Genomic DNA, 26,102 nt, shown 5'->3' with positions numbered 1-26,102 from the left:
TGCTTTATAGGGATGCTCCGATCGATCGGCCACCGATGGTGATGAAAAATTGGAACGCTTGATCAAAGCCTTTTACTGCAGATCAAAAAATCTAGTCACCCGTAGATCATGCGTTGCAGTCTGCCATGAAAGACCAGCCTCCCTCCCCCCTCCATTCACGAGTGGCACCAACAAACATATATGCTGTATGGAGATTCTTTGCAATTGTTGAGAGCTTTGTGACGTTGACATTTAGTAAAGTGTCATGAAATGGTACCTCGCAGTTTCAACATGGCCGAGTTAATCGCAGTTTGGAGAAGGCACCCTTCAAATCTCAGGGACCTGGAGCAGTTTGCCAAAGAAGAACGGTCTAAAATTCCCAGCAGAGCATTGTAGAAACTCGCGTGATGGTGACTGGAAGCAGTCCTTCGCAATTATTTAGTCAAAAGTTTGTGCTAAAAATATTAGGCTGAGGGTGTCACATACCCTTGTGTGTGTGTGTGCGTGCTGTGCGTGCTTGCGTTGCGTGCGTGCGTGCGGAATGGGGGTAATTTCATGGTTTCGGGAGTGGACTTGGGCAGGCTGATGACCTGCGGCAAGAAGCTGTTGCAGAGTCCGGTGGTCCTTGTAGCGCAGTGGTCCCCAACCTTTTTTGCGCCCACGGACCGGTTACGTGTCGACGTATTTTCACGGGACCAGCCTTTATATAACTAAATAATATATTTATATAAATAAATGATACATTTATAATAAATATATAATACGATGAAATAAAATGATACGACTGGCACTGTAAATTTCATTTTAAGCCTAATTTTATCTTTATTTTTTATTTTTTACCTTTTCTTAAAGCTTTATTCTTTATTTTATTAAAGCTTGCTCCTATTTTAAACTCACTTTATTAATTGTGTATGCATACATTGTTTTGTTTTTATGTATTCAGGTTTTTCTTTCATTGTTGTAAAGCGCTTTGAACTGCATTTCTTGTATGAAAGGTGCTATACAAATAAAGTTTATTATTATTATTATTATAAAAACAAGTATAAATGACATAATTTATTTATTTATTTATTTATTATTAATTATTTATTAATTTTTATTAATAAAACTCACCATTATGTTGAATTAGTGGGAGCACTGAGACACCCGAAGTGGTTAAGATTTGTCTTTTAATGCAGGATGCTTGGTCTCCATGTGCCGAAGCAGTTTTGAAGGCTTCATTGCCTCGTTAGCTAGCCTGTCGCCACATATTATGTAGAGTGGGTTTAGCGCGTCAAAGTCACCTGTGGCGATAAATCCATATTTTAAGTAGGACTCCAGAAATTTTCTTTTAAATGCAGCTTTCCTTTTCTTAGAAGTCGTAGCCTCTTCTTCCGTCTCCTCATTGGGCTTTTTTCCCTTTCCGGAGAAGCTTTCCAAACATCTCTGTTTCTTGCTCATTTTTGCTTGCTTCACGGGCTCGACTGAGGTGACATGTCACGTGACCGAGACGAGCGTCTTGACCGGAACCGACGGATGTAATTGGGAGAGAATCGCCATTTTCTTTATATTTTTCAAAATAAATTCTTACTCATTTTTGCTAGCTTTGCGGGCTCGACTGGGGAAACATGTCACGTGACCGGGACGAGCGTCTTGACCTGAATTAATTGATCATCAATAAAAAAAATATTTAAAAAATTCCTGTGCGGCTTGGCGGCCCGGTACCAAGTGACCCACGTACCGGTACCGGTCCGCGGCCCGGTGGTTGGGGACCTCTGCTGTAGCGCATACTTCTGTTGCGCTTACCAGATGGTAGGAAATGAAATGAAACAAAACAAAATGGCATTACGTATATGAACCGTATTGGCCCGAATATAAGACGGTGTTTTTTGCATTGAAATAAGACTGAAAAAGTGGGGGCCGTCTTACATTCGGGGTCGAGACATTATACCCATTCACAACGCTAGATGGCGCCAGATATCTTTAAGGCAAATGCTGAACTTAACTCCCCAGGCCAACGCGAACCCCTGTGACAACGAAGAAAAATAAAAATAGCTGTTAGAAAGGTTCTTGTGTTGATGTTAAAATGTTGGAAAAATATGTCACCGCACCTTAAGTCTCGCGTGAGTTACCTCAGCTTATCGCGATTGTTGGAGCTTGTGCACAGCGGTAAGTTAAAGGTTGCTGGTATCGACTGAGTATGTTGCTGTGATCGTGTGTGTCTTTGACACAAAGGGAGTATATACATTTCATTGTTACTACTGTCTACTGTTGTGCCGTTTATCTGATCGCGGTTTGTTTCGTGTGTGCGCCGTTTGATTGATAGCTTCGGCGCGCTCCTTTAAGTTTGCCTCGCATCGTACAAGTAGCCATTACGCAGCGGCACGGCGACTACCGGTCGCCAGCAAATGTATTTTGTGGTCTCGATGACTTATGTTTGGTGTGTTGCCGAGAGTATTTCATTTATGGTTATTTAGTATAGCAGAACCGTTACGCGCAGTTAGTTATGTAATGTGTGCCGTCTACTAGTGTTGTGTGACTTCAGAAGTTGAGCGTTGACTTACGTGCTGTATTTGTGTCTGTTGCAGAAGCGCACGCACGCACGCACGCACGCACACACACACACACACACACAGACACACACACACTCTTCACACGCTCATACAATAATCAGACACACAAGAATCACATTCACACACCCAAAGACTCACCCATGTACACTACACACATCTGCTCTCACATCCTTACGACCAAACATGTGCCTTTACCCTTTTGCCAGTTTGCCTGTATGCCCCTATGAGCCACAGTGCCTGTTACATTTTTGCCAATAATTCAGTAAAGCAATCAAAACCGAACCAAGTCTTCCCTTCTGTGTTCTGACCGACACCCGGGGGCGAAAAGAGCATAACCATCTGAGCCAACCCGCTATACAGTCCTCAGGTTCCCCAACAATAGCGGTAGCAGTTTGCATTATTTTATTGCAATGTTTTTCCTTATTCAGATTTGTTTCAAGACTACAGTTACAGACTTCACTTTGATGGTTAATGCAGTTATTGCAATTTTGTTGTTTTATCACAGTAGATTGGTTTATTTAAATTTCAAAAAACAGAAGCCATTCAATTACAAATGTGATTGCACTTTAGTTTACATATTTAAATGTTCAGATATTAAGATGTGATAGAGTTTTTGAATGATTTGAATGAGACAAAACAACAAGCTTTTTCTCTCGAATATATTGTTATAATCATTTGTTTCAGATGTACTGTAATTATTTTCTGTATAAAAATTAAATTTGGTGTTCAAAAAGACTTTCTTCAAACTTGAGTCTTGAAAAAGAGGGGGTCGTCTTATAATCAGGGTCGTCTTATATTCGGGCCAATACGCTACTTTTCAATAAAAAAAAAAAAAAACTTTTTTGTTTCTGTAATCTATCTGCATTTTATTAAACCTACAAATGTGTCAGATTGCGTCAGATTTTGTGTCAGAAATGTGTCAGTTTGACCAGCTCAGTGGACTAGTGGTATAGAGCAGTGGTCCCCAACCACCGGGCCGCGGACCGGTACCGGTCCGTGGGTCACTTGGTACCGGGCCGCGGAGCCGCACAGGGAAAAAAAAAAAAGGTTTTTTTTTTTTTTCATTGACAATCAATTCATTCAGGTTAAGACGCTCGTCCCGGTCACGTGACATGTTTCCCCAGTCGAGCCCGCAAAGCTAGCAAAAATGAGTAAGAATTTATTTTGAAAAATATAAAAAATTTGGCGAATCTCTCCCAATTACATCTGTCGGTGCATCTGAAAAATAAGGACTCTTGACACAGGGCGCTCGTCTCGGTCACGTGACATGTCACCACAGTCAAGCCCGCGAGGCAAGCAAAAAGAAACAGAGAAGTTTGGAAAGCTTCTTCAGAAAGGGAAAAACGTCCAATGAGAACACTGAAGAAGAAGAGGCTACGACTTCTAAGAAAAGGAAAGCTGCATTTAAAAGAACATTTCTGGAGTCCTACTTAAAATATGGATTTATCGCCACAGGTGACTCTGACGCGCCAAGTGCACTCCGCATATGTGGCGAAAGGCTAGCTAACGAGGCAATGAAGCCTTCAAACCTGCTTCGGCACATGGAGACCAAGCATCCTGCATTTAAAGACAAACCTTAACCACTTCGGGTGTCATTGTCTCCGATTACGCCTAGATGGGAACGGCTCATTTCTGAGAAAAGAGCTCGGTGCTCCCACTAATTCAACGTTTTATTTTTATGTGGTTTATATTTCTTTTTATGCCAGTCGTATCATTTTATTTCATCCTATTTATATATATAAATATTTAAATAATAAATATATAAATATATTTATTTATATAAAGGCCGGTCCGCGAAAATATTTCTGACACGTAACCGGTCCGTGGTGCAAAAAAGGTTGGGGACCACTGGTATAGAGTGTCCGCCCTGAGACTGGAAGGTTGTGGGTTTAAACCTCGGTCGGGTCATATCAAAGACTATAAAAATGGAACCCATTGCCTCCCTGCTTGGCACTCCACATTTAGGGTTGAAATTGGTGGGTTAGATCACCAAATGCTTCCCGAGCGTGGCACCGCTGCTGCTCACTGCTCCCCTCTCCCCCAGGGGATGGATCAAAATCACACGGGAATGGGTTAAATGCAGAGGACAAATTTCACCACACCCAGATGTGTATGTGACGATCATTGGGACTTTAAATTAAAGACGTCTTGACCAACAGGCCCCAGACTTTGAGACTTGGCCCCCACATTTCCTCTACACGCACACTGAGCACTGGTTCACCACAGGGCTGCGTACTGAGCCCCCTCCTCTACTGTCTCTATACCCATGACTGCAGTCCAGCCCACGGAAACAACATGATTGTCAAATTTGCTGATGACACCACAGTGGTCGGGCTGATCTCGAATGGTGACGAGACAGCCTATAGGGAGGAGGTCCAGAAGCTCACGAATTGGTGCTCCACAAATTACCTGGCTCTGAACACCAAGAAAACAAAGGAGATCATCGTGGACTTCAGAAGGAAAAAAAGAGATCACCCTCCCCTCTACATCAACAGCGAGAGTGTGGAGAGGGTCCACGACATCAGATTCCTGGGAGTCCAGATCTCTGATGACCTCTCCTGGACACGCAACACCTCAGCTGTCATCAAGAAGGCTCAGCAGCGTCTACACTTCCTAAGAGTCCTCAGGAAGAACTGTATGGATCGGAAGCTTCTGCTGGCCTTCTACCGCTCCTCCATTGAGAGCCTGCTACAGCCTGACCACCTGGTACGGGAGCTGCACTGCTGCAGACAGAGGGAGGCTACAGAGGACAGTCAAAGAAGCGCAGAGGATCGTCGGCTGCCCTCTCCCCTCCCTGACGGACATACAGTGCCTTGCGAAAGTATTCGGCCCCCTTGAACCTTTCAACATTTCGCCACATTTCAGGCTTCAAACATAAAGATATAAAACTTTAATTTTTTGTCAAGAATCAACAACAAGTGGGACATAATCGTGAAGTGGAACGAAATTTATTGGATAATTTAAACTTTTTTAACAAATAAAAAACTGAAAAGTGGGGCATGCAATATTATTCGGCCCCTTTACTTTCAGTGCAGCAAACTCACTCCAGAAGTTCAGTGAGGATCTTTGAATGATCCAATGTTGTCCTAAATGACTGATGATGATAAATAGAATGCACCTGTGTGTAATCAAGTCTCCGTATAAATGCACCTGCTCTTTGATAGTCTCAGGGTTCTGTTTAAAGCGCAGAGAGAAACATGAAGACAAAGGAACACACCAGGCAGGTCCGAGATACTGTTGTGGAGAAGTTTAAAGCCGGATTTGGATACAAAAAGATTTCCCAAGCTTTAAACATCTCAAGGAGCACTGTGCAAGCAATTATATTGAAATGGAAGGAATATCAGACCACTGCAAATCTACCAAGACCCGGCCGTCCCTCCAAACTTTCATCTCAAACAAGGAGAAGACTGATCAGAGATGCAGCCAAGAGGCCCATGATCACTCTGGATGAACTGCAGATAACTACAGCTGAGGTGGGAGAGTCTGTCCATAGGACAACAATCAGTCGTGCACTGCACAAATCTGGCCTTTATGGAAGAGTGGCAAGAAGAAAGCCATTTCTCAAAGATATCCATAAAAAGTCTCGTTTAAAGTTTGCCACAAGCCACCTGGGAGACACACCAAACATGTGGAAGAAGGTGCTCTGGTCAGATGAAACCAAAACGAACTTTTTGGCCACAATGCAAAACGATAGGTTTGGCGTAAAAGCAACACAGCTCATCACCCTGAACACACCATCCCCACTGTCAAACATGGTGGTGGCAGCATCATGGTTTGGGCCTGCTTTTCTTCAGCAGGGACAGGGAAGATGGCTAAAATTGATGGGAAGATGGATGGAGCCAAATACAGGACCATTCTGGAAGAAAACCTGTTGGTGTGCAAAAGACCTGAGACTGGGACGGAGATTTATCTTCCAACAGGACAATGATCCAAAACATAAAGCCAAATCTACAATGGAATGGTTCACAAATAGACGTATCCAGGTGTTAGAATGGCCAAGTCAAAGTCCAGACCTGAATCCAATCGAGAATCTGTGGAAAGAGCTGAAGACTGCTGTTCACAAACGCTCTCCATCCAACCTCACTGAGCTCGAGCTGTTTTGCAAGGAAGAATGGGCAAGAATTACAGTCTCTCGATGTGCAAAACTGATAGAGACATACCCCAAGCGACTTGCAGCTGTAATTGCAGCAAAAGGTGGCGCTACAAAGTATTAGCGCAAGGGGGCCAAATAATATTGCACGCCCCACTTTTCAGTTTTTTATTTGTTAAAAAAGTTTAAATTATCCAATAAATTTTGTTCCACTTCACGATTGTGTCCCACTTGTTGATTCTTGACAAAAAATTAAACTTTTATATCTTTATGTTTGAAGCCTGAAATGTCGCGAAATGTTGAAAGGTTCAAGGGGGCCGAATACTTTCGCAAGGCACTGTATACAACACAGTGGGTCAGCAGAGCTCACAACATCATCAAAGACAACACACATCCCGCCTCCCAACTGTTTGAGCTGCTTCCTTCTGGGAGGCGCTACAGATGCATTCGTACAAGGACTACCAGACTACTTTTTTTCTTGTATTTCTTTTAATGTTCGAAATAAACAAACAAACAAATGTCGAAAACAAACGAACAAATTCTTAGACTTCCTTTATACTTTTTTAAATTTTTGTAATGTTTTGCACTAGAAAGGGAGTAGCTATCCAGTTTCGTTTACAACTATGTTGTAAAATGACAATAAAGGGCACTCATATATATATATATATATATATATATATATATATATATATATATATATATACACACACACACACAAATCTGTATATACACAGATATATACATATACAAATACATAGACCGTATTTTCCAGACAGTCGCAGTTTTTTTTTTTTTATAATTTGGCATAGTTTGGAGCAACTTGTGTGAAATTATTGACACATTATATCACTTCACGTGTTATTTTCACACTAAACCACAAGAGGGCACTCTAGACCTGTGTTGATAATTTCAACACTTCAGTCTGACGTAAGCGACGTAAAAGAGGAAGCACCACATCTTCGACCTCTGGAGTTAGCGGAGTTGTTAAACGTGACACAAAGAATGACGATTTCAATTATTCAGCCTATTGTTACCTATTTTTATTTTAAATTGCCTTTCAAGATGACATGCCTGGTCTTGATGATGGATTTTATTAAATTTCCCCCAAAAATGCAACAAGTGTGACTTATATCTTTTCCTTCTTTACAGTTAGGCGAGCTCGGCAGCCACCGCAGGGGGCGGCAAAATCACCTGTTAAAAAATTCCGCCCCTGCATTTTTTGCCGCCCACTCCAGTGCTCTCACTCCCACACGGTCAACTATGACCCAAGAGCGCTTAGTTGCTTTGGGAACAATATCTATTAAGAATGGATTTGCTGCGTCGCTTGATTGCAGGTAACTGGTAAAAGAATTTGCTAAACAAAAAGCTCGTAAAGTGATTAAGAGAAGCTCACTGATCATGTACATTTTTTTTGGTATGGAACATACACACAACATATTTGTGTATGCAATTGTATGTCAAAAATAGCCTCAATAGAAATAGAAACAATACATTTTGGTTGTGGTAGTAGTTCAAAAATAACTTGGAAATTGGTGGTGGTGGGGGCGCCATTTTTGGAAGTTGCAGAGGGCGACAAATACCCTTGGGCCGGCCCAAGGCACACAGAGACGAACAACTATCCGCACTTGCACTCGTAGTTATAAGCAATTTGGAATGCTCAATCAGCCTACCATGCATGTTTTTTGGATATGGAGGAAACCGGAGTGCCGGAGAAAACCACATATGGGGAGAACATGCAAACTCCACACAGGTCGTCATTGTAAATGAGAAAATGTTCTCAATTGACTTACCTGGTAAAACATTGAATTTAAAAATAAATAAATAAATAAAATAAAAAAAATTAAAAAAGGGAGGGCCGGAAGTGGAATCTAACCCGCACCCTCTGAACTGTGAGGCGGACGTCCTAACCAGTGCGCCATCAGGCACTGAGGCAGAACAAACATTTTTTATTGTTCCTCTGAAAAATAAGGATTAGATACCAGTGATTTATTCATTGTTAAAAGTCGAATTCTCAATCAGCATGCAACAGTGAGTTTCATGTGAAATTATATAATTTGTCCATTCAAGGTACAAAGACTGATTTTTTTTTTACTTTATTTTACTGAAGCTCTCAAGACCTAAATGTACAGACTATTTGATGACAAAAGCCACTCAAAAGTATGAAGAACCTGGAGCAGAGCACTAGCATAGCGAGTGTTCTGCCCTGGATCTTTGTCTTCAATTTTTGGTGACAATCTAGTTGAAGAACTCCAGCAGCAAGCTCATGCAGGCAGTGGAACCTTATCGGAGATAATCACCTCCCTCACAGAACCACCAATCTCACGGCATGCATCATTACTGGAGTATTGGAAAAGAAATAAAGAACGCTTTCCAGACTTTGCTCGATTAGCAAGAGTGTAACTACCTGCATCTTGCACAAACATGGCGAGTGAGTGCCTTTTTAGCTCTGCATCCAACATTTTGGATGGACTGAGGAATAGACTCTTTCCTGCTACAAAGTGGCAAAGTGTTCTGTGGAGTGATGAATCCACATTTCAAATTGTTTTGGGAAATTGTGGACGCCGTGTCCTCCGGACCAGAGAGGAAACTAACCATCCGGCATATGGTCGCAAAGTTAAAAGCCAGCATCTGGGATGGTGAAGGGCTGTTAGTGCCAATGGCATGGGTGACTTTCATGTTTTTGAGGCACCATTAACGCTAAATGGTATATAAAGGTTTTGGAGAGACCTATGCTGCCATTCAAGCAATGTTTTTTTCATGGACACCACTGTTTATTTCAGCAAGAAATTCAGACCATGCTAAACCCCACCACACGTGTAACAACAGCTTGGCTTAGTAGTAAAGGAGTGAGGGTACTACACTGGTCCCCAGTGAGTGGCACACTACGAAGCGTAAAATACGACAACGGATACCCCTGACTATTGATCAGCAAGAATGGGAAAGAACCACACCTCGCGAGCTTCAACAATTAGCATCCTCAGTTCCCAAACATTTATTGAATGTTAAAAGAAAAGGTGATGTAACACAATGATAAACATGACCCTGTCCCAGCTTTTTCAAAATGTGTTGCAGCCATAAAATTAAAAAAATATTATTTGCTAAAACAATCAAGTTATTCAGTTGGAACGTGAAATATCTAGTCTTTGTAGTGTATTAAATTAAGTGCGGGTTGAACATGATTTGAAAATCATTGTATGTTTTTTATGTTCAACACAACATCCCAACTTCAGTGAAATTGGGTTTACATTAGAAGTTTTTTCAAGAAATATACAACATCAATGTAAAATTTAAAAAAAATCACTATCAATATGAGACTGTTAAACATTAAATAAACAATTATTTGTTGTTAAAGTTAAATAAAATTTGATATTAGTGTTAAAGAAAACCTGTACAGAGCAGCAAGGCTACAACATCCTGAGCGAGCTACAGAGTCGCACTTCACAAAGACATCCCCGCATTGTTTGCTGAGGCTAGAGCAAAAGTAAAGGGAGTGTGAATGCATGTAAGTTGCTAATGACATTTCAGAGTCAGAAAGCAGTGTGCTGTTCCTGTTTAAACAATATTATTAAGTTTCATGCACTTTAATGTGTCCAGCTGTACAGGTGTTGTGCACTTAAACATGTCTAGCTGTACAATGTTGTGTCGCTAATGCACTTTAAAAACTGTAGTATTTACATTTACAAGATGCCAGTCACATATCATGCTATAGCAGTGATCAAATTTGACAATACAATAAATACTGTCACAATATTGAATCATGTTTTTTTTTATTTTATTTAGTTTTTTAAAATTCCTTACCACATTGTTAAGTTCCAGAGTTTTGACCACAGTCCCAAAACGCTGAACTAGTTTCTTAACTTCAGAGGGGCCAGTGGGGGTGTCAGGAACATTATTGATCACCAAAAGGCTACTCCAACTAACTGGAGATGAATTCTCCTGAATGAAGCAGAACAAAATTTGCTAAATCAATTATCATGCAGTTTTACAGTAAAACTGACCTAAATTCCTGCAACGTTAGATCCAAAGTTAAATACTGCTATCAGTATTACAGTATAATATTCCATTAAAGGCAGTATGTATTGAAAACTACGTCTGTAGAATATAGCACCAATGCAAAGGGCTTGATGTTAGAAAAGAAATCATTTCCTCCACCAACACATCCAATGAAAATTTCCCCTTCAATGAAAACAAAACACAAATGACAATAACATTCAAAACATGGAAAACTGGCCCTTTAAACACTTCATTGTGCTAAAACCTTTTGTACATCTAACATCATTGAATTACCAGGAATATTCCCTTCATTGTGTAAAAACAATTCCTGAACATAACAGAAAATACATCTAGGAGAGATTGCTCAGGAGACAGCCCCAGCTTCCCTCTAAATATTAATTAGGGCCTGAGTAGTGACTTTGGGAAAACATTTTTATTTTTATTTTCTCTGTAAAGTATTGTCATTTTTGACACCCTTAAACACGCACTGAAACTCAAATTTTGCACACTAATGATGAAAACCTGATATTTTAAAGTTGTCATAAACAATGACAATAAAATGGCTCTGTAGCACCACCTAGAGTAGAAAAATAAAGGTAAATCTTGGTCCTTTTGACCGAGACCTATGAATATTGGCAGTCATGTGTAGCACCCCGAGACGGAATGATGCATGGGATACCAGGACCACCGTATTTCAGTGTCAAAAACCATATATGCAGTATCTCACAAAAGTGAGTACATCCCTCTTATTATATCTTGTCATGGGACAACACTGAAGAAATGACACTTTGAGACAATGTTAAGTAGTCACTGTAGAGCTTGCATAGCAAAGTAAACGTATTGTTACTTCAAAGTAACTCAAAATACAACAATGCATGTGTAAAATGCTGGAAACAAAAGTGAGTATACCCCAAATGAAATTGTCAAAATTTGACCCAAATGTCAATATTTTGTGTGGCCACCATTATTTTCCAGCACCGCCGTAACCCTTTTAGGTATGGAGTTCACCAGAGCTTCACAGGTCGCCGCTGAAATCCTCTTCCACTCTTCCATGATGACATCACGGAGCTAGTGGATGTTGGAGACCTTGCGCTCCTCCACCTTCCATTTGAGGATGCCCCACAGATGTTCAAGAGGGTTTAGGTCTAGGGACATGTTTGGGCAGTCCATCACCTTCACCCTCAGCTTCTTTAGGAAGGCTGTGGTCGTCTTGGAGGTGTGTGGCGGCAACCAGGCGAAGAGTACAAAGACAAGTGTGTCTTGCCTACAGTCAAGCATGGTGGTAGGAGCGTCATGGTCTGGGGCTGTATGAGTGCTGATGGCACTGGGAAGCTACAGTTCATTGAGGGAACAATGAATGCCAACCTGTACTGTGGAATACTGAAGCAGAGCATGAGCCCCTCCCTCCGTAAACTGAGTCATGGAGCAGTATTCCAATACGATAACGACCCCAAACACACCTCCAAGATGACCACTGCCTTCCTAAGGAAGCTGAGGGTGAAGGTGATGGGCTGGTCAAGCATGTCCCCAGACCTAAACCCTCTTGAACATCTGTGGGGCATCCTCAAACGGAAGGTGGAGGAGCGGAAGGTCTCCAACATCCACCAGCTCCGTGATGTCATCATGGAAGAGTGGAAGAGGATTCCAGCGGCGACCTGTGAAGCTCTGGTGAACTCCATGCCTAAAAGCGTTACGGCGGTGCTGGAAAATAATTATGGCCACACAAAATATTGACATTTGGGTCCAATTTTGACAATTTCATTTGGGGTGTACTTACTTTTGTTGCCAGCATTTTACACATTCATTGTTGTATTTTGAGTTACTTTGAAGTAACAATACGTTTACTTTGCTATCCAAGCTCTACAGTGACTACTTAACATTGTCTCAAAGTGTCATTTCATCAGTGTTGTCCCATGACAAGATATAATTAAAACATTGCAGAAATGGGAAGGGTGTACTCACTTTTGTGAGATACTGTATGTTTCCACCCTCACTTATGGTGACGAGCTGTGGGTCGTGACCAAAAGAACAAGATCCTGGATACGAGCTGCCAAAATAAGTTATTGCATAGTGTCTGGGCTCCCCCTTAGGGATAGAGTGAGAAGCTCATTCATCCGAGAGGGACTGCTCATCGGCGTTGAGAAGAGCCTGAGATAGTGGCTCGGGTATTTGATTAAGATGCCTTCTGGACGACTTCCTGGTGAGGTGTTCTGGGCATGTACATGGTTATACAAACTACTGTGCCACCGCCTAGCTGTGCAACGTGGCATTATACCCCCCAAAAAAGAATAACATTGGAATAGAATATTACCAAAACAATGCATTAAACGGGTTCCGGGATGGAAGGGCATTTACTGTACTAGGGCCAATTAATAATGGTATTTTCCTGTTGGATACAGCAGTTAATCCTGTGAGTGAGGATCATAACTTACCAATGGGTGAAATGACTGCATCAGTAGATTGTAGAGAGCCACCTGTGCAAAAATATCAGGTTAATCCGTCATTGTATGAACAGGACGTACTATAATACATAGGGCTCATCACACTTTTCTCGTAGCCAAGTCAAATTTAAACATGTGTAATGTTACTATAACTTAACTTATTTCAAAAATTGTGAAATAAGATTGTTAAAGTTGAAGAAGTTAAAGAAAAATAATACATTGCATGTCAAATTTGAAAGAAAGAAAGAAAGAAAGAAAGAAAGAAAGAAAGAAAGAAAGAAAGAAAGAAAGAAAGAAAGAAAGAAAGAAAGAAAGAAAGAAAGAAAGAAAGGACAGAGAAACTACAGAAAGAAAGACAAATACTAAATAAATATGAAATCAGAATAGTGCACTGCTTTATTCAAGATATGCTCAGGATTTTGACTATCAAAGAACCATCTGGGGAATCTAAGGTAATATTTGAAGTGTTGTACACGTTCGCTAATATAGGTCATCCTGCAACTGTAGAAAACAGGAGATCTGTTTCACAACAAAACTGGAAAAATGATAAAAGCCTTACTGGGGTATCAATGCAAACAAGCTCTTCGATATTGAACATCTTCACTTCACAGTCTTTAATCTTTGCAGGAATGGAGGTGTGAACTTTAACAACCTCTTGTGCAGTCTTCAAGTCTGGCAGAGACACAAGAGCCTGACATAAAAGGACATGCAATTAATGTTTCATATGACATTAACAGAGAGGCTTTCTACACATTCAAAATCCCATTCTTTTTCCAAATCTTAATTTCCAGATTTCTTGGCCAAATCAAACTAATATACCACAGGGCTAGTGCTCTATCAGGTGTACAGTTATTACGGATAATTGATGTGGAAGCATGAACTGATGTGCAGAGGTGGATGGTTGCCTTTGCAAAATCCATTCTGATAATCGTACACCTCAGAGGGCATTAAGATTGCTTACTTGTTGCAATTCTCTTTGGGAGTGACGAGGACGAACAGGATTAGGAATTAATATATCAGAGGAACAGCTCAGGTGGGACGGTTTGGTGATAAAGTCAGAGAGGTGAGATTGAGATGGTTTGGACATGTGCTGAGGAGGTATATTGAGAGAAGGATGCTGAGGATGGAGCCACCAGGCAGGAGGAGGGAGGCAAAAGAGGAAGTTTATGGATGTGGTGCGGGAGGACATGTAGGTGGTTGGTGTGACAGCGGAAGATACACAGGACAGAGTGATGAGGAAATGGTTGATCTGCTGCGGAGACCCCTAATGGAACCAGCCAGAAGAAGAAAAAAAAAAACCCCACAGTAACTTGCCAATGAGATTAATTGACAATGTCATACAATTTGTGAACCCACTGTCACATGTGATGCAGGATTTGAGACTAGAAGCAGATAGGAGATGAGACTGGCAAAGTAAGTTCTATAATAGGACTAGGTTGTACAATCCCTTGTTATTAATGCACTCCTGAGGTGTGCCATGGTACAGACATTGATGGGTTGTCGATGAAACAGAGTGGTTTCAAGCTTCATCGGAGTCATCAGGTGGGAACCCTTCTTCTTCAGTGTTTCGATGACAGGCCCACAACCCCTCCAGAGGGCTCATCAACAACAGTTGGCATCCCAGGTGTGCCCCTTTCTGCTCTTAACCTTTCCATCCCACAGGTGCCGTTTTTGGGACCCAGGTGGCATTCTTTCTTTTAATCCAGAGTCAGCAGCTTGCTTATTCCGCTGCGGTTAAGAGGGCTTTGACGGTTTGGCATTGGGTTGGCCTAGGATTCCCAGGTCTTTAAGCAGCCGGACAGTTGTTTTGCCCATGACCAACCTCCCATCTATCCAAGACTTGTACCTGTCCAGGACCAGGAAACGTGCAAGTAACATCTCCGCAGACCCTTCTCACCCAGGACACAGTCTGTTCAAACTCCTCCGCTCCGGACGGCGTTACAGAGCGCTGTACGCCAAAACCAGCAGACACAGACACAGCTTCTTCCCCGTCTGTCGCTCTGATGAACTCTCGCCACTCATAGAGACTCAGAGTCTTCACTGTGCAATAACATCCTGTTCTCACTTAAATATTGTTAGTGACCTGAATGTTGTCAGTCACTTAAATGTTGTACAGAGGCTGAGATCAACCGAAGTCAAATTCCCTGTTTGGCATGCACAAACTTGGTCAATAAAGCTGATTCTAATTCTGATTCTGAATCCTCTGCAGCCAACAACTGGGCAAACCTTTCCAGCCATGCTGCTCAGCGTCAGGTGCCAGCTCAGCGTACTTGAGGCTCTTGCATTCGTGGGCTTCCTCAACAACATCCTCTCAGGGTACAGTCAGCTCTATTATGTAAACCTTGTGCACTGAAGAGGACAAAAGCACAAGATTTGATCTGAGGATTGCTGTAACGATCTCTGATGGTAAGCAGAGCCTTTGATTCGGGTCCGCCACTAACCTCAAGTCTCGTGCTCCTCCCGCTGGCCTAGGTCAGGTGTTGTACTGGCTGTGGTCTTTGTTAGCTTCACAACTTCTATTCTCCAACACAGCTGCAAGACATTTAAGCACCAAGTTGTGCCGGCAGGTGTAACGACCTTGTGTCACGCTGGTCTTGCAGCCCACCAAGAAGTGCTTCAGTTTTGCTAAAGATGGGCAGAGTGAGCATGTTGGGTCTTCTTCATATCATTGGTTGAGGTTACTGAGTGAAGGCAGGACATCATAAGTTGCTCTCAGGATGAAGCTGGTGTGAAATGCTTCAGAGCTCGTTCCAAGAGAACCTCCTTCTCTCTACCCCTTCCCAACTCATCCACTGCCCCTTCTTTGCCTGGGAGACAGTCATTGGACACCGGGCTGCCTGCTCCTGTCAGCGCAGCTCTTCAACGACCCGACCTCTGCGTTGAATAGGAGCTGGCTTGTGCCATGTTGGTCTGCTCTCTCCAAGGCCAAGCCCTCCTCTCCGTTGCTGCATGAGGCCCACAATGTTACGGTGCCTCAGGTCTGCCTTTGCCTATTGTGTAACTATGCTTGCAGGTCACAGGTCTGCCTTTGCCTGTTGTGTAACCATGCTTGCAGACCACTTCCTTCCGGTTATCAGAGTAGGGACTGTTTGGGCTCCACATGAGTCCCAGGATTCAGTTAGTGTCATCTCCACGGATGTTACCTTGGACCAGCCGCAGCTGCAACTCTTGAGCTTGATTCCTGGAGTAGATGTTGCAGTCTCAGGTATTGTGCCGCCGATCATCTTTCTCTTCAGTTTCATTCCTGGGTCAATTACCGAGTTGTCTGCTGGTGAGTCAACTTCCGCCCCTCGCAGATTCCCCCTACCATAAGGAGCTAGCCTATAGCAGGCCTGGTGGGGACTTTCCCACCTGCTAGCTGTCTTTTCAGGCTCTTGCTAGGTAAGAGCCTTTATGTAACAAAAGAGCAAGGCTGGACGCAGAAGACATGGAAGGCAAAATGTTCTGACAATGTGTAATTTAGCAACTCAAGCTTACATAGAGAAAAAGGCTGCACCTAACACTGTCTGATTTGAAAGACTAATGATTTATAAAGAAAAACGTTTTCATATACATAATTGACAAATATATTGGAATCCAAGAACAACATTTTCACAACCTACATGTAAACGTCTATAAAATGAGATTATTTTTCCTGGTGCCATCATGTGTTCCAGTATGAATAGTAAACTGCTATGCCAACAACAAGCCTTGGATTATAAGTGGGATCAAGGGCCTCCTGAATCGCAAGAAGCCGGCCTTCATGGACGGTGATAAGCAGGAGCTAAAGCAAGTGCAGAGGGAGCTCAGGGCCAAGCTCAAGATGGCGAGATTACTTTATAGGATGTTGGAGCAGAAGCTGCAGAGGAACAGCATGAAGGAGGTATGAGACGGGATGAGGCTGCGGCCCAAAGCAGGTTGGGTAGGTGATGGGCAGACCTCAGTATGTGTGCATGGGAGGCACGGTGAGGAGCAGCGTGAGAGGACCGCAGGGAACGGTGTTTTGCCATGTGCAAAAGTTTAGGGACGACACCGCAATTGTTGGCTGTCTTAGAGATGAACGGGGGGAGTACCGGAGCCGGCGCTTCGCAGGTTGGTCTGACTCCAACCACCTGCACCTGAACACTGCTCAGTCCAGGGAATTGGTGGTTGACGTCAGGAGGCTTAGGCCTACTCCTGAGCCAGTGACCATCAATGGAGACTGTGTGGAGTGCAGACCTGTAAATATCTTGGCGTGCTGCAAACTCGATTGGTCTGCTCACGTGGATGCTTTGCGCAAAAAAGGACAATGTACTGTACTTCCTCAGGCGGCTCGCATCCTTCGATGTCTGCAATGTGATGCTGCAGATGTTTTATCATTCTGTTGTGGCGAGTGCCCTCTTTTTTGCAGTGGCGAGCTAGGGGGGCCACCATCAAGAAGGGGGATGCCTCCTGCCTGGAAAAACTGGTGAGGATGGCGGGTTATGTTGTGGGAACAGAGCTGCTTGGTCTGAAGTCTGTGGCAGAACACCGGATGTTGGCCAGGCTGCTGTCCAAGGACAACCCTGTCCACCCACTGGTCACTGTCACCAAGCGGAGGAGTAGTGGAGGATTTATTCTCTTTTTTTTATTTTGTTTGTCATTTTTGTCATGTCTGATGTCTATTGTCTATTTGTTTATGTATTTATTGATTGATTCATAATATTTTGCATGTTTTTACATGTTATGTAACCACTGCATATCTGTTCTTTAACCTCTCGTGTGCCCACTCTTGGGCGTGCATGCTGCACTGGCAACTGAATTTCCTCCCGGAGCTCAATAAAGAGTGTGGGTGCATGTGTTCGGTGCCCTCCTTCCGTCCATCCACCCATCTTGTACCCATGTATAATACCCTGCCCACAACATTTTTTAAGGCAAAAATGTGAAATATTCTCAACAAATTAAGTAAATCCTGACTAAACATCTTGTATATGATGCACAGGCGAAAGATTTACCATTCAACAAGGCCAAAGTGTCAGTGCTAAGTCGGTAACTGATACCTTTCCAACTGATGGAGCAGAGATAATGTCAATAAGATTTCCAAAAGGCTGGATGAGCTTAAGGACATCACTCGCTGACCAGTCACCACCAGGAATTTCTGTGATCAACACCAAGCCCTTATATGGATTACAAAAATAAAATTAGTAAGCAAACAAATAGTTTTACTCAAGATAATCTAACAGACATGAGCAATGAGGAAAAAGGCGATGGACAACATTCCACTAATTTCATCATGAGAAGATACCCAAACCAAGTTGAATGATCAGGTAACATTAATATTCATTCATTCACATTACAAAAATATTCATAGCTATTGAATTTTTTCACGTTACACAACAGAATTAATCCTATAATGGATCCTCACTCCTTCAAAATTCTACAAACGACACGCAACCAAGATATCCCAGCTGTGAGAGACTGTTGCACACGTTTAAAATACATTAAATGTATTAACATTAAAATGATTAGAGAACACTCAACACTCAATCACAATTTTATGTATGCATTTACCTTAGCAGAAGTGTTCATGTCAGCCTCACTCACTTCGGTAGAGAGGTCTAAAACAAACAAGAGCAAAATGAGAGCATATAATCAATACTGTTAAAATTCCTGGAATCAAATCCGTTTATGCAAGTTTATGTGCTAAAAACACATTTTACTTTACAAGGCTTTTTCAATTAAAATGTAATCAAGTGTTACAAACGGACATGGTCAGAAGCATAACAAGGCAGTGGTTAGCACGATGTGGTTGCAACAACTCTGGCCATTCCGTATCAACTTTGCATGTTATCCTTGTGGTAACAAGGCTTCTCTCAGATTGTGTCTGATCAGGTTCCTCCAATAGTCCAAACATTTTAGGATAATTGACGACCTCGCTTGTATAAATGATTCATTCTAAGCCAGGGATGTCAAACTTCCTCCTCAAGGGCCGCTATCCTGCATGTTTTACACTAGATTAACTCCTTTACAAATGACAAACTTGACCCCTTTACAGTTTGCCAACCATGTGTTGACTTTTCCTCCGTTTCACCCTGGGCTGTGTCCTTTAAACCCCAAATATCACGGTAATAAATCCTACTGGTTTACATTTTACTTTTAGTTGTGGTCTATATAAAGGCGAAATACGATGCTTTTGTCTGAATTCCTTGTTTTGATACCATCACAGGTCCCTCTTTCCTACTTGATTTTAGGTGCGGGTCAGAGCAAGCCATTTTGGTGTGGTCTCTTTAAATGCAAATGAGATACTTCACACCCCTCAGACCGCAAGATGTGCGCCTCCCTTTCTTTAGCCGAGGTAGTGTTTACTTTTTTTCCCCCTTTATTTAAACGAGGTAGCATTTACTTGCGCCGCAAACTTTTTGATTGATTAAAAGATATCAACAACAGAAGACTTGTCCATACAACCATACATGACACGTAATAAAATGAATCCCCTCACAATATTTATAAACGTGTCGTAAACAAGCACTGTCAAGCTACGACGTAAGCTGATTTTAAAAGCAAATAAAGTCGATTTTCCATGATACGTGTCCTTTAAATATTTATTTTTATCTTGTACACAAACAGTTGCAGAGAGCAGCTTACTGGTCAAATGTTCTGATGACACATCACCATTACCACTTCCTAATGTCTCTGAGTCTAACCGTGGTGGTGCCCTCGCTGACTTTTTTTAACTGGTGCGCTGATAACCTTCTTGACTTACGTAAATGTTGCCAAAACTACAGAAATTGGCATTGAGTTCAGGAAAATAAAGTCAGAACCCAAAGCCAGCATTATACACAACCAAGATGTTGTGTTGTGGATCAATATAAATGCCTGGGAACTAGGTATGGGAATCTTCACCATCAAAGTGATACGATACACATCTCGATACACTGCCAACGATTCGATGCATTCACGATTCATGGAATTGCCAATGATAAGATGCGATACGATTCTCCCAACTCCTGCGATACGGTGCGATTTAATTTTAAAACAATGCGATCCAGTGCGATACGATACGATGCAATGCAGAAGAAAAATACACCATGGAATACATAGTTCAAGTTTTGGCACTTGAAGCATTAAAGCTGGCTGTGCTTTTTTATTTTGAAACACAGGAAGTACAACATAGAGTGATTAACTGCAGGTCTCTCTGGAACTTTAGGGTATAAGTATAACCTTCAACAAAAATTAAGGAAGAAAGATAGGGCGTCCATGATGGATTTCGCACGGGCAGAACTGTTTGCAAGTGGCGAATGAAATAACTGGGGTATTCGTGGCTCACTTGAAGGTGTTGCAGGAGCACTGCTAGCTGACGTCGCCGGGGACTGGGGCATGTTGTGTCGCCGCTTCAGATGTGTAGACAAATTCGTTGTGCTGCCTGTGTATCTTATAGCTGCACGGCAGAGTTTACATATGGCCGTTGTCTTATCCAGCTCTCCATCTCGTTTGTAGAACCCGCATTTTTTCCACACTGCAGACTTAAAGCCCACCACCGAATGTATAATCTCCGTCTGGTTTTCCTCCATGCTAACCTGCTATCTGGCTGACTTGCCGCCTCTGTACAGTTCGAAGAAGGTCAGTTTGGAGCCGCCTATTCGCGCGAGACCTGAGCCGAGACTTGAGCACAGACTTGTTTCAAGACTACAGTTAGACTTCACTTTAATGGTTAATGCAATTATTGAAATGTTGTTTTATCACAGTAGATTGGTCTGGAGCCAGGCCTGGAGGCGGGGCTCGAAGGCGAGCGTCTGGTGGCCGGGCCTTCGCCCATGGGGCCCGGCCGGGCTCAGCCCGAAAAGGAAACGTGGGTCCCCCTTCCCATGGGCTCACCACCTGTGGGAGGGGCCAAAGGGGTCGGGTGCATTGCAAGCTGGGCGGCGGCCAAAGGCAGGGACCTTGGCGGTCTGATCCCCGGCTGCAGAAGCTGGCTCTTGGGACATGGAATGTCACCTCTCTGGCTGGAAAGGAGCCCGAGCTGGTGTGCGAGGCAGAAAAGTTCCGACTAGATATAGTCGGACTTGCCTCCACGCACAGTTTGGGTTCCGGTACAAGCCCTCTCGAGAGGGGCTGGACTCTCTTCCACTCTGGAGTTGCCCACGGTGAGAGGCGTCGAGCAGGTGTGGGTATACTTATTGCCCCCCGGCTGGGCGCCTGCACATTGGGGTTCACCCCGGTGAACGAGAGGGTAGCCTCCCTCCGCCTTCGGGTGGGGGGACGGGTCCTGACTGTTGTTTGTGTCTATGCACCAAACGGCAGCTCAGAGTACCCACCCTTTTTGGAGTCCCTGGAGGAAGTGCTGGAGGGCGCTCCTTCTGGGGACTCCATCGTTCTACTGGGTGACTTCAATGCTCACGTGGGCAATGACAGTGAGACCTGGAAGGGCGTGATTGGGAGGAACGGCCCCCCCGATCTGAACCCGAGCGGTGTTCTATTATTGGACTTCTGTGCTCGACACGGATTTTCTATAATGAACACCATGTTCAAACATAAGGGTGTCCATGTGTGCACTTGGCACCAGGACACCCTAGGCCGCAGTTCGATGATCGACTTTGTAGTCGTGTCATCGGATTTGCGGCCGCATGTTTTGGACACTCGGGCGAAGAGAGGGGCGGAGCTGTCAACTGATCACCACCTGGTGGTGGGTTGGCTCCGATGGTGGGGGAAGATGCCGGTCCGACCTGGCAGACCCAAACGTTCTGTGAGGGTCTGCTGGGAACGTCTGGCGGAATCCCCTGTCAGGAAGAGCTTCAACTCCCACCTCCGGCAGAGCTTTTCCCACGTCCCGGGGGAGGCGGGGGACATTGAGTCAGAGTGGACCTTGTTCCGCGCCTCCATTGTTGAGGCGGCCGACCGGAGCTGTGGCCGTAAGGTCATTGGTGCCTGTCGTGGCGGCAATCCCCGAACCCGCTGGTGGACACCGGCGGTAAGGGATGCCGTCAAGCTGAAGAAGGAGTCCTATCGGGCCGTTTTGGCCTGCGGGACTCCGGAGGCAGCTGACAGGTACCGGGTGGCCAAGCGGAACGCGGCTTCGGCGGTTGCTGAGGAAAAAACCCGGGCGTGGGAGGAGTTTGGCGAGGCCATGGAGAATGACTTCCGGACGGCTTCGAGGAAATTCTGGTCCACCATCCGGCGTCTCAGGAGGGGAAAGCAGTGCAACGTCAACACTGTTTACAGTGGAGATGGCGTACTGCTGACCTCGACTCGGGACGTCGTGTGTCGGTGGGGAGAATACTTCGAAGACCTCAATTCCACCGACACGCCTTCCATTGTGGAAGCAGGGCCTGGGGACTCTGAGGCGGACTCTCCAATCTCTGGGGTTGAAGTCACTGAGGTAGTTAAAAAACTCCTCGGTGGCAAGGCCCCGGGGGTGGATGAGATCCGCCCGGATTTCTTAAGGGCTCTGGATGTTGTGGGGCTGTCACGGCTGACACGTCTCTACAGCATCGCGTGGACATCGGGGACAGTGCCTCTGGATTGGCAGACTGGGGTGGTGGTTCCCCTCTTTAAGAAGGGGGACCGGAGGGTGTGTTCCAATTACAGGGGAATTACACTCCTCAGCCTCCCTGGGAAGGTCTATTCAGGGGTGCTGGAGAGGAGGGTCCGTCGGGAGGTCGAACCTCGGATTCAGGAGGAACAGTGTGGCTTTCGTCCTGGCCGTGGAACAGTGGACCAGCTCTTCACCCTCAACAGGATCCTCGAGGGTGCATGGGAGTTCGCCCAACCAGTCCACATGTGTTTTGTGGACTTGGAGAAGGCGTTCGACCGTGTCCCTCGGGAGGTTCTGTGGGGGGTGCTTCGGGAGTACGGGGTACCGAGCCAACTGATAAGGGCGGTTCGGTCCCTGTATCACCGTTGCCAGAGTTTGGTCCGCATTTCCGGCAGTAAGTCGGATTCGTTCCCGGTGAGGGTTGGACTCCGCCAAGGCTGCCCTTTGTCACCGATTCTGTTCATAATTTTTATGGACAGAATTTCTAGGTGCAGCCGAGGCGTTGAGGGTGTCCGGTTTGGGGACCTCAGCATCGCGTCTCTGCTTTTTGCAGACGACGTTGTGCTGTTGGCTTCTTCAGGCCGTGATCACCAGCTCTCACTGGAGCGGTTCGCAGCCGAGTGTGAAGCGGTCGGGATGAGGGTCAGCACCTCCAAATCCGAGTCCATGGTCCTCGATCGGAAAAGGGTGGAATGCCCTCTCCGGATCGGGGATGAGATCCTGCCCCAAGTGGAGGAGTTTAAGTATCTTGGGGTCTTGTTCACGAGTGAGGGGAGGATGGAGCGGGAGATCGACAGGCGGATCGGTGCAGCTTCGGCAGTAATGCGGACTCTGTACCGGTCCGTCGTGGTAAAGAGAGAGCTGAGCCAAAAGGCAAAGCTCTCAATTTACCGGTCGATTTACGCTCCTACCCTCACCTATGGTCACGAGCTATGGGTCGTGACCGAAAGAACGAGATCCCGGATACAAGCGGCCGAAATGAGTTTTCTCCGCAGGATGTCCGGGCTCTCCCTTAGAGATAGGGTGAGAAGTTCGGTCATCCGGGAGAGACTCGGAGTAGAGTCGCTACTCCTCCACGTTGAGAGGAGCCAGATGAGGTGGCTCGGGCATCTCATCAGGATGCCTCCTGGACGCCTCCCTGGGGAGGTGTTCCGGGCATGTCCCACCGGTAGGAGACCCCGGGGACGACCCAGGACGCGCTGGAGAGACTGTCTCTCGGCTGGCCTGGGAACGCCTTGGGATCCCCCGGGATGAGCTAGATGAAGTGGCTGGGGAGAGGGAAGTCTGGGAGTCCCTCCTGAAGCTGCTGCCCCCGCGACCCGACCCCGGATAAGCGGAAGAAGATGGATGGATGGATGGATGGATGGATGGATGGATGGATAGATTGGTTTATTTACATTTCAAAAACCCGAGGCCATTCATTTACAAATGTGATTGCACTTTAGTTTACATATATAAATGTTCAGATATTAAGATGTGATACAGTTTTTGCATGATTTGAATGAGGCAAAATAACGTGTTTTTTCTTTCAAATATATTGTTATAATCATTTGTTTCAGATGTAATTATTTTCTGTATAAAAATTTAATTTGGTGTTCAAAAAGTCTTTTTTCAGACTTGAGTCTTGAAAAAGAGGGGGTCGTCTTATAATCGGGGCCGTCTTATATTCGGGCCAATATGGTAATTTAGATACGATGCATCTCGAGTTTTTGTGCGTTTTTACCGATGCAGACGTTTGCAAAATCGATGCAACTGCATCTTACAGGTGGTATCGATTTTCCGATGCATATCGGTGAATCTTCCCAACCCTACCGGGAACTGTATTTGATTCACGACTCAAACTTGAAGCAAATAGACAATTGTCAAGAGACAAACCAAAGAATTAATCTTTTGTGTAAACTAAACCCCCAACATTTGCAAGTTAGTGTTCTGTGTCTTTTACCATTTATCATTTATCTGCTGGTTTAATGGCCTATCAGTGAAATATAGGAACATATGTAATGTTGTAAATGTATGTTGGAGTCAGTGACGTGCGGTGAGGTTCATGACTGGGGAGGCACTGACGTCACCCCCCCCCACTCCGGTAAAATTTGTCCAGCACCTAACCGTGTCACAAAAAAGCTTGGGGAACTCTGCTCTAGTGTGGCTTAGTCATTATTTAATTTGAACTATTTTAATTAAAATCTCATATCAGCAGTCTTCACACATAAAAACATTCAATAAAGCACATGAAATCAAAAACTCGTTTTCGATCGTGCGTACCACTCCGTTCCGAAGTCCCGTTGTCCGAATCAAACCTTTTAACTCCGGAGTTGGTCTTCATTTACTGATGACCTCCTGCTTCGACCGAAAATCCACAGTTGAAAATCGTTTGGATATGTAATCCTCCATTGTAAAATGAAATGTAAAAACAGGGAAAAAAAAAAAAAAAAGTAAAACTAAACAAATGGACAACTGCTCCTCAGTTGTTCACTGTAAATTTGAACTGGAGATCTCTTATTCTACAGCTAGGCACATGAAGCATCCCGGGATCACTAGCACCCCCTGCCATAAGGCTGGAGAACCTTTTTTCGTAGCCTCCGTAAGATCTCTTTTCAAAGCTGTTTTGTTCATCTAAAGCAGGGGTGCCCAAACTTTTTCAGCTCGCGAGCTACTTTTGAAATGACCAAGTCACAAAGATCTACCCCAGCGGTGGCCAACCCGCGGCTCGCGAGCCGCATGCGGCTCTTTGGCTAGTTTCATGCGGCCCTTTTACGTTCATATCAACATTTGTGTTTATTTTTCGTGCGTATTTGCTTCGCTTGAGTTCAATATGGTATTTTGGTCAAACGCGCATGCGCGTGAGGTGAAATCCCGAAAAGGAGGAGGGACAAACAGAGCGATTGGTTTTGCTGGCTTTTTAATGAATGGCGACTGTGACTACGGGGGCCCATTAGGTCCAGAAAAGCTGACAAGACGCTTGCCAAAATGGCAAGGAAAAAATGCACAGCTAAACGAATATATGACGATGAACACAGGACGTTTTTAACAGAGTTAAAGTTGTTTTTTGTTGAACGCTATGGCAAGCCATTCTGCCTGATATGTCGGACGTCATTGGCGCATTTAAAAGCTTCAAATGGTCAGCGCCACTTCAGCTCACTTCATGCCAATATCGATAAGGACTTTGCAAAAGGGACTGAATTTCGCAAGCACAAGTTTGGAGACTTTGAAAAGTCAGGCAGAAAAATAGGTACAGTTTTTCAAAAAAATTACGAAGCACTCAGAGACTGTCACACTTGCATTGTTTCAACTGGCTTGGAACATTGCACGGGCTAAAAAGCCATACAATGAAGTGGAGTTCGTTAAAATATGCCTCAGTGACGTTATTGAAATCTTGTCTCCTGAAAACGACGAACTCAAACGAATGGTCTGTCCCGCCACACATAGTAAGTGAAAAAACTTATTATGTTTTTGTTTGTGGAATTTGTTGAACTGAAAGTTTGTCTGTGTGAGACAATGCACACAATGTTCATTGTTGAAAATGTGGTCTTTGGTCTGTGGTTTTAGTACTGTAGGAGTCAATTTGTCATTATCATGTT

The 26,102-nt window shown here is 44.2% G+C and overlaps 1 protein-coding gene across 1 annotated transcript in view; it reads right to left on the bottom strand.

Moving 5' to 3' along the window:
- Window positions 1-26,102, bottom strand: part of LOC119124462 (zinc finger protein 638-like) — a 168,940-nt gene that overhangs the window by 47,565 nt on the left and 95,273 nt on the right. The window contains exons 9-13 of the mRNA XM_037254471.1: window positions 18,564-18,610; window positions 18,053-18,169; window positions 13,615-13,746; window positions 13,047-13,088; window positions 10,420-10,557 (exon numbers count right to left, since the gene is read on the bottom strand). Of these exons, the coding sequence (XP_037110366.1) occupies window positions 10,420-10,557; window positions 13,047-13,088; window positions 13,615-13,746; window positions 18,053-18,169; window positions 18,564-18,610 (476 nt within the window). The remainder of the gene's footprint in view (window positions 1-10,419; window positions 10,558-13,046; window positions 13,089-13,614; window positions 13,747-18,052; window positions 18,170-18,563; window positions 18,611-26,102) is intronic.

The sequence above is a fragment of the Syngnathus acus genome, chromosome 1 (genome assembly GCF_901709675.1).
Source record: "Syngnathus acus chromosome 1, fSynAcu1.2, whole genome shotgun sequence".
Taxonomy (NCBI): Eukaryota; Metazoa; Chordata; class Actinopteri; order Syngnathiformes; family Syngnathidae; genus Syngnathus; species Syngnathus acus.
Note: the sequence above shows the minus strand (reverse complement) of the source record. Positions and strands in the feature narration are given on the sequence as shown.